This window comes from Pholis gunnellus, assembly GCF_910591455.1.
Source record: "Pholis gunnellus genome assembly, chromosome: 22".
In the NCBI taxonomy this organism is placed as follows: Eukaryota; Metazoa; Chordata; class Actinopteri; order Perciformes; family Pholidae; genus Pholis; species Pholis gunnellus.
In genome coordinates, this window is record NC_136549.1 from 2,864,550 (window position 1) to 2,873,810 (window position 9,261).

A 9,261-nucleotide genomic window follows, 5' to 3' on the forward strand; every position below is an offset into this window, starting at 1 on the left:
ACAATGAGGCTGTATTACAGTTTTTGTGAATTAAACTAAATCACAATTTTTCGCACACTTCTTTTTGTACGAAAATAGATATTCTAAATCAACCAGGACTGCAATTTAAAAGATCGCCACATTGAAGTATAATCGAATACAATTGTGTGAGCTTCTGCACACTTAAACATGTTTTCTATATCTTCTGACATTAATGGAGCGACGTGTCCATGCCTTAATAATAAGGACTGATGGCGTCATTCGTCTCAATGACGCACAGATACTGTTGATGCGCGTTCCATGCCGGATATTTTACTTTCCCACATTGATTTTTTTAGCCACATCTAACGTGCTTATGCAATTCATTTTAGTCTAATGTGTTTTTCTGAAAATTGTTCAACCATCACATCTGTAGGGTTACGGTAGGTTTTGCGCATGCTCACAACCAACATCAGCCGAAAGGAAGAGGATGGCGGAGGATGGGAGGGATGAGTCGCCGGCCACTGACGACGAGCTAGACCACACAGCTGCAGACGGGAGCAACAGCCTGAACAACACGGTAAAACAGTAGCTTCCCCTTCCCCTTTTAGTCAAACTGGTTTTGCCATATTAGAGGAAATAGACGTTGTTTTAACGTGACAACTTTAGTTTAAAGCTAGCTTAAATGTTACATACAAGCTAACTGGATGTAAGAATGCTCGGTTGATTTGGCACAATTCAGGGAACGTTAATATGTTTAACCGTTTCAATGACTTCGTCACAATGGACTCTGAGCTCATGTATGACTCACCCAGTCTACTGTTACTTTCGCTAACATTAGCTTGCTTAATAAATTGTGTTTCATAGTTCATGTGGACAGCTGTTAGCTAACGTCAGTAGCCTAACTCTACAAAAGAAAGGTGAACCACAAATGTGCAGACTAGTGGGAACAACGACTCAAGTGTCTCACAGAGGTTGGTACTGATGCTGTGTGATGTGACGGTTCAGATGGTGGAAGAGGGCTCCACTCTCCTGCACACAATGGAGATCTGTGTTGCTGAGGCTGAGAGAAGGAACGGCAAAAACACCGTGAACATGCAGGAGACGTTCACCGTGTACCTCGTCGAAACACGGTGAGAAAAGCACCCCCCCCCCCCCCCCCCCCCCCCCTTTATTATTTGACAGGAAGTGCTGTGGCTTCAGCTGAGATGGTTCAATATCTTTACTCCATCTTGTTATATCTCTGTGGTGCATGAATGTTGTCACTGTTCTAAAACAACTTATACTTTTTTCCCCCCGTGACTCTTAAAGGCCAATGGATGCAGTTGCTGAAGGTCGCAACCCGGCCCCGGACTCCCTGTGGAGGAGATACAGTGAATTTGAGCTGCTGCGGAACTACCTGTTAGTTACTCATCCATACATCGTGGTGCCCCCTCTGCCTGAGAAGAGGGTGAGTTCAGTGTGCCTCTGCTTTCCCAACCCCTGTTTAGTGACACGCAGAGGATTGTGGCATTGCTTTGTGTCCTTCAAGAAACGTCTAATATAATGTGACAGTACAAGAATGATGGTTAAACTGTATGCATTTAAAAAATGATCGACCGAACTGAAGTAAAGAAAAAGCACCAATGTTAAGCGAGAAGTTGAATTGCAGGCAGTCTCTCTGTTCTCTTGCCTGCAGGCAGAGTTTGTGTGGCACAAGCTTTCGGCAGACAACATGGACCCAGACTTTGTGGAGCGTCGCCGGGTCGGGCTGGAGAACTTCCTGCTTCGCGTTGCATCACACCCAGTCCTCTCCAATGACAAGATCCTCCACCACTTCCTCACTGAGGTACGTGCTGCTGCTCCAGCTCAGTCAAGCAAGGCTGTCAACGGTCAAAAGTTGAATACATATTCGAATAGTAAAAACAAAACAGATGTTCAAATACGAAAAGCAATATTCGATTGTGAAAAAGAAGCAGCACTGTCTGTCTGCATCATGCATGAAGAGAGTCACACAACGTCACTTTCATTAGTTGAAAATGAAATGTAATGTTAGGTTAGCGAGGAATGATTCAACAACAACAGCAATGAGGCCAGACAACTCGGCCGCAGACGGAGTGACACGTGTCCAAATAGCAAGCGTTAAAGCAAGCGTCAGTAAACAAATCATCAGCTATGAACTCCAGATTAAACTGGAGACGTAACTTTTGAAACGATGGGTGAGCTGTACTCGTTATCTTCTGCAATTGTACTTTTTAAACAGAAAACACTTGTTTCATATTGTGATATATATACAGCAAGAAGGACACTTTTGGCCGATCTCCCTGCAGCTCCATTGCAGCGCTTTTTAAAGGAAGTGACAGTAATAAATAGGCCCAATCCCAGTGTCCTCCCTAAGGCCTTAAGCCCTGAACCCTCAGAGACTTAACTGACTCACCTGGTAAATAGTTATGTGTGAGAGCCTGCAAGAGCTTGAGCACTTTACTGCGACATGTCACGTTACCATAACAACATCATAATATGGTATGTACATTTGCAGATGTGTTAGGTGCTTAGATAACCACTGCACATGTGTGTAAGGCAGTTCTACAGCAGTGTAATGGCAGTAGTTGCTCGTTGAGCTGAAGTTTCAGTAAAGGTCTTAAACATGTACAGTTGTTGCTGCGGTTACTGAGCTAACATGTTGTATACTTTTTACTGCCTGATTTAAACTTTCTTCCAGGCTCACGGGATAAGAAGTAATTGTCAAATAATCTATTTACTCTTAACGAAAAAATGAAATGTTTGATGAATAAAGTTGTGTGATATCGTCTCTGCTTGCATTCCTGTGTTTTTATCTACCATCGTAAATCCTTAATGTTTCTGTGTAGACTTAGTATGACAGGCTGAACACTTCTGCCGTTCTCTTTGTTTACCTTTTTTCTTTTACGCCTCCAGGCTTCCCCTGGTTATCCCGTGTTTAACATCCCATTGCTATGAATTGTGGGTAATTCCCTTGGGCAAAATCTGCAGAAATGCAGACTTACAGAAAGTCTTCATAAAGGGCTCAAAATGTCTGCGAGAAAGCCCCCAAACACTTGAGGATTTGACAGTGGGACAGCTCTAAATCCTCACGGACTTTGCAGGAGCACCTGTTAAAAGGATTGGGCCATAGGATCAGGATGTCTGACAAAAGTTCAAAACGGCTCTATGCAGTGCATAGTTCACTAGAGGCCAGTAGGACACAGTGCCATGAACATAATGTGTAAAAGCATTTTTAGAATGAATATCCGAATGTTGTCCTGGGCAAGTTTTCCCTACAGTCAAGTGATCATCAATACGGATCAGTGGCTCATTGAATAACTTTTTTTCCTGGTGTGTGGCAGGAACACGGCTGGAAGGAAGTGGTGTATGAGACAGGATTTCAGGCAAAGGTAATCTGTGGAATATCTATCTCTCCATACAAAGATGCTCTGTGCTGACAGAGCTTGACCACCTCCTGTTCCTCCTCTTTCAGGCAGATTCCAGACTGAGAGCTCTCAGTGCCACCTTCAGGGTGAGAAATCCAGATAAGTAAGTTAGTGTTTCTGACACCATGGAGGAAGGGCTCAACTGGTCAACAGTTTAATGTCAAAATAATTCATCCCTTGTTTTTGAGAGTTGGAGCTGTGTGTTTATCAAAGCTGACTTGATGTAATAAGATTTGTTTCCAGTTCCTGAAAGGTGCTCCAAAGTGTAGATCAATTTAGGGCAGTGGTTCAACTATTATTATTTTCTTGATTCAATTAAACATCAATAAACATATATATAATACAAATACCAAGCGCAAGCAAGAGCACCTTTAAATGATTAATTGATTATTCAAATGACAATAAATACTGTTACAATCAGCTGAAAAGAAAAAGTCAACTTAAAGGATGAATAAATACATATCTAGGTAGAAAGAAGGTAAGGGAATCGTAATCACCGTCTCTTGTACATGTTCTCTTTCTCAGACGCTTCATGGAGATGAAACACTACAGCGATGAGCTGCAGTCTCACACGTCTCAGCTGCTCCGAGCACGAGCAGTAAGTCTCTATACCGCTCTCTCTTCCTTCATGCTTCAAATCTAAAAGAGTAGACACCACAGGCAAAAACGTTGTTTTTCATACACTGATCAATTTAGAGATTGTCGGTTCAGACTACCGGAAAGAAACATTCATTATCATAAACATTTTACTACATTGTCTATTTGCGTTTGTGGATTTCTCTTAAAATCACCAAAGGTTACTAAATTATTAGATAATGCTTCATTTGCATATTTCCATGGAGATGTCTATTAGTGCAGTTATTTTTTATACGGTATATAAAAGAAAACACTCCTGACACCCGCTTGGCTCCTCAGGCTGGAAATCTGAATACCATTAAGAAATATTCACTATACTTGCTGTCATGTATTTTCTGTGTCTCTTCTAGAGGGTGGCAGATCGTCTCTACGGTGTTTACAAGGTCCACGGGAACTACGGAAGAGTCTTCAGGTTTTTTACAGCATATCTTTAAAAAATGACCAACAGAGGATCTGAATTGCTGATTAATGTTTATTGTTTCCAATGTCCCATTGTCAAGTCAAATCTGAGTGTGCACCGTTAGGTCGATAGGTGTCGTCGAAGAAGAACTTATATTGTTATAGAACAAAAGGAATACAGCACACTGTCAGTCAGAGATATTTCATATTAACAAGGTTTTTGTACATCAGGTAATTTTACCAGACTAAAGGAGAGAATATCTTAAATAGGTCCCATGTGGACACAGTTCACACTACAAACTGACCTCACTCAATCAATCAAATCAGTTAAGTATCACATCACATCATAGCAACATAGGCCAAAAATATGAACTCATTATTAGCTCTTTATCCTAAAAGCAAGTTTAAGATCGCCACCTCTATATAGTAGGCTTACAGCTACCTTTTCAAGATAACATTTTCTCAAATGCAGCAGTGTGTGTGTGTGTGACAGCGTCTCCTCCATGTGTTCACTGCAGCGAGTGGAGCGCCATAGAGAGAGAGATGGGAGATGGACTGCAAAGTGCCGGTCATCACATGGATGCGTGAGTATTTGATGCATAATCCTATCTGTCTCTGTTATCATGGTTTCGTGCAATCTAACACATACATTTAACACGTACTGCAGGATTGGTACTGCCACTGCCAGCTGTGTCGCTTGTTAATGCAGATGTTGTTTTTTCTCACTGACCTGTAGATATGCAGCCTCAATAGATGATATCTTAGAAGAGGAGGAACATTACGCAGACCAACTGAAAGAATATCTTTTCTATGCTGAAGCTCTGAGGTAAGACCCACTTTTTATCTTCACACAAGATTATAAAGGCTCATGACATGGTGCCTCCATGAACATTATAATGTCCCCAGTTGAAGCCTGAGACAGTACTCTGATACATACTTTTTTAAGGCCCTCTAACCACACTCTTTAAGAAAGGAGAGTTCAGATGTTTGTGTCGCCACATAGTTGCTGAGATTCCTTAGAGCATTCCTGTGAGCAACTGGAGGAAAGATGGAGGCAAGGAAATTTTAAACAATTTGCCTCGAAGAACTGAAATTGACGAGCAAAAAAGCCAACACGCAAAAACAAAGGCTTCTAGTTTCATGGAAGTAAACTGGTAATTCCGTACTGGTTTATGTTCTCCCACTTGCGCTGATCCACACTTGGTGTGGTGATCCTCATGTGGGTGGAGAGACTTTAGACAGCGTGTACACACAGTCCCTGTATTATTATACTGATACCACACAAGAAAAATGTCAGTAAGTCACGTTGTGTCACTACAATAAAACACTTTACTATGTAATGTGAGACATCAAAATTAGAGATGTCCCGATCAAGTCCTTTAATGTTGTATAACCACTGATACCAGTCCGATACCTACATTAAGTTAAAGGTTCTCTATACAATATTCAGAGCTTTAATATAGCATAAAACAACTATTACTCCACTGTATCTTTATATAGAGGAGTAATGTCTCCCGTTATCAGAGCGTCTCTGTGCTTTATTGACACAGCTGGGCCGGCTGGTTCCCCTTCAGGTAAACACTGTGAGCACTGACAGTTCGCCACGTGTCGTGTGGAGGCAATATATACATGCTCAGAATTTTGAATTTAGCACCTTTAACTGTTGATTTAATATTCATTCGGCACAATTAAATAAAATCTTTAGCTACTAAATATGACACACATTTTTCACGAGCTACTTGATCCAAATAGTGACAGTCCTGGTTCAAAACTATACTCAGTTAATAAAATTGATATGATATAAATGTGACACGATCTGTTGTAGAGAAGACGTCTCACTCTGTTCACCCTCCACAGTCCACCGCTGTACAGTGGTGTTACAGACTGGAGGGTCCTACCCTCACAAAACAACAAACTAGTTTATTATGGTCCGATATCAAGTTACTCACGTAGTCTACAACAGATCCGCTTCTACCTGAATGCCTTATACATTGCTCTCTGCTAATAATCATTAGAGAGCGTTTTATTTAGAGAATTTAGACATTTAGCATTTTATTTAGAGAATAATAATAGAGCAAAGCGAATCTGTGTATTTTGCCAACTTTACTGTCTAAACTGAGAGTCAGCAGACTCACCAGTGCGCTCATTGAATTTTTCACAACAACACACTCGTAATTCTCACCCACCGTGCAGCAGAATTCTTGCACTGTAGATTCCAACTGTAGTAAAGTTCAGTGAAGTAAGTATCAGAATTTGATCGGCTTTATTTTAGCTAACACCAATAAGCCTGGATCTGCTAAAATATCACAATTTTCTATCAGAATTCCACAAATATTAAGGTGATGTTTACATTTTGTAAAACGTCTTGAATAATCCTGGACTTTTGAAATGCAAAACACATCTGTGTTCTCTGGATATTGGCACTCCTCTACTATGTTAAAGTGTGCATGACATTATGTAGTACGCTTTCTTTGGCAGGGCCGTGTGCAGGAAACACGAGCTGACCCAGTTTGAGCTTGAGATGGCCTCCCAAGACCTCATCTCCAAGAAGCAGCAACACGAGGAGCTAGCTACCGGGGTACACTATACTCATGTCATATATACTATGTAATCCTTTACTCTGAAGCAGGGATGGCTGCTTTTGTCATGTCAAACCGAGGCAAGACAACTTCCAGACCGTTGTGGTTTCCTGTGTTCACATCTTCCTTAGATTGTGCGGACGTTCTCCTTCAAAGGCATGACCAACAAGCTTTTTGGCCAAGAGGCCCCTGAGCAGAGGGAGGCCAGGCTGAAGCTGCTGGAGGAGCTGATCGCAGAGGGGGAAGAGACCGTCAAGGAGAAGACGGTTGAGTGCGAGTGAGTCATGGATACTGCTTAAAGGGGTGGATCTGATGTTTAGAAGTGACTTGTAGTCAGTGTATTACCAAGCAATGTACTGCTGTGGATGTGTTTTAGACAGCTAAAAAGATCTATATTAGTTCAGGTGTACTCTATATTTAGAATATTTTCACCGCTTTACCTTGCTCGTTAAAGCTCACTCTTCAAAGCAACCAGACTCCTTGACAGAAACAGTTTTGTTACCTCACAGAACACAGGAGATGCTGGACTACCTTTGCCTCAGTTGGTTAGTTTATTTGTGTTATTGCGCGACTTTGTTTTTTTTAACGGTTAAGGCCTTTACACACCGGGGACGTGGCCATTAAACAAAACCAAAATGCAAAAATACTTGCCTGTGAATATTTTGCTTCAAAACTAATCACACTGGCAGCGATGCAAATTTGCGACAATTTAGCTGAGTCAGAGGACCAACTCCTAGAATCCTTTCTACCCAGAGCAGTGCCGAGCAGTCCTGTATAGCCGAAGCTACTCTAAGCTATTATATTGAGTTTCCTTTTAGCGAAATGCTCTGAGTGAATTTGAGTTTCCTCTGGTCAACAGTTACACAGTGTATATGTCTAGGGCTTTTATTGTGAAAGGTAAGAACAGAAGCAGTGGATCTGGTCTGTGCTTACTTTGTCAAGGCTGAAAGGAGTAATGAAGTTTACCGTTTTGGCTTCAGAGCACAGAGCCTCCGTATTTTGAATATGTCCGTTCCTAGCAACGTGATTGGTTGACGCCTTTCATTAGCGGTGCGAAAGCTCCCAAAAATCGACCTCCATCTGGAAAGAAAACCTGTTGTTTTTTCGCTGTGCTACTCATGACAAAAACAACAACAACATTATTGGTGCAATTACTTCACGGGTCAATGTTTTTTTTTAGCTTTCACACAATACTTGACTGTCTGTCGGTTTCTCCAAACTATACACTGACTTTGAGTCGGAAGACTAGAAAAGCGCTATACAAGTACAAGACCATTAATCATTATGAGGTTTATCATTTACCATTTATCATTACCATATCATTGTATGAGAAGTACCTCATATAACCACACTTCTAAACATTCAAACTATCCCTTTAATGCAACCTAAAGGTTTTTTCTGACAGAAAATCACATGTCCTGTCCATGTCAATGGTTATAGATGATTAGATTTTCCCACTTTGTGTGTGTGCTTTATTTGGCGTGTTTCCCTTTAGAGAGCACGTTGAAAGGGCGTGGGTGGATATGCAGCGCTTTAAGGAGCAGAAAGACAAAGATCTGCGAGAAGCACTCATCAACTATGCCGTCATGCAAATCAGCATGTGCAAAAAGGTACAGAACAGCGCATCAGCTATGTGAAGGTGACAGGACAACTCTAGTGTTCATGTTCATGATCAAGTGTTTCTTCTCTCTTCCTTTAGGGAATACAAATGTGGAGCAATGCCAAAGAATGTTTCCTCAAGATGTAAAGTTGAAGCCATATTCAAAGGATTTTCTCCCTCAGTGATGCTCAGTTGGGAATGCTGGGAAATGATGCTAATGTCTGCTGGTTGAGGTTTGAAAACAACCACAGTAGCAACATTGCATATAAAGATAATGTGGTTTTAAGTACCCAGAAAGTAGGGATTTGCTTTCACTGTTCAAGGGAAAGTTCACCCCAAAATGACTAAGACATATTTATGTTCCTCTCACCTGTAGTGCTATTTATCAATCTAGATAGTTTTGTTGTGAGTTGCCGAGAGAAGGCAGAGATGTCTGACGTCTCTCTAATAAAATGGGAATATATGGCTAAAACATGAAAACCTCCATGAAACTGCTCACAACAAAGTCTGTGGATTATCTTGAGTAACCGAGGTGGTGGTTTCTGGGAAGAGATGTTGCCGTTGAGTTTTTCAAATGTATTCAGTGCCATCTAGTTCTATTATACTGAAGAGAAGATAGACAGATACCTCCAACACTCAACACACAACTAGATTGATAAAT

The 9,261-nt window shown here is 41.2% G+C and overlaps 1 protein-coding gene across 1 annotated transcript; it reads left to right on the forward strand.

Moving 5' to 3' along the window:
• Nucleotides 1–448: 448 nt before the first annotated feature.
• On the forward strand, nt 449–8,931 carry LOC306713906 (sorting nexin-4-like; the record flags this gene model as incomplete). The annotated part of the gene is made up of 14 exons (XM_079183753.1): nt 449–538; nt 967–1,091; nt 1,270–1,408; nt 1,637–1,786; nt 3,303–3,350; nt 3,434–3,489; nt 3,912–3,984; nt 4,373–4,434; nt 4,940–5,005; nt 5,158–5,247; nt 6,900–6,999; nt 7,132–7,277; nt 8,496–8,610; nt 8,700–8,931. The coding sequence occupies 14 exons, from the start codon at nt 449–451 to the stop codon at nt 8,745–8,747; spliced, it is 1,308 nt and encodes a 435-aa protein (XP_079039879.1). The 3' UTR covers nt 8,748–8,931.
• Nucleotides 8,932–9,261: the final 330 nt, after the last annotated feature.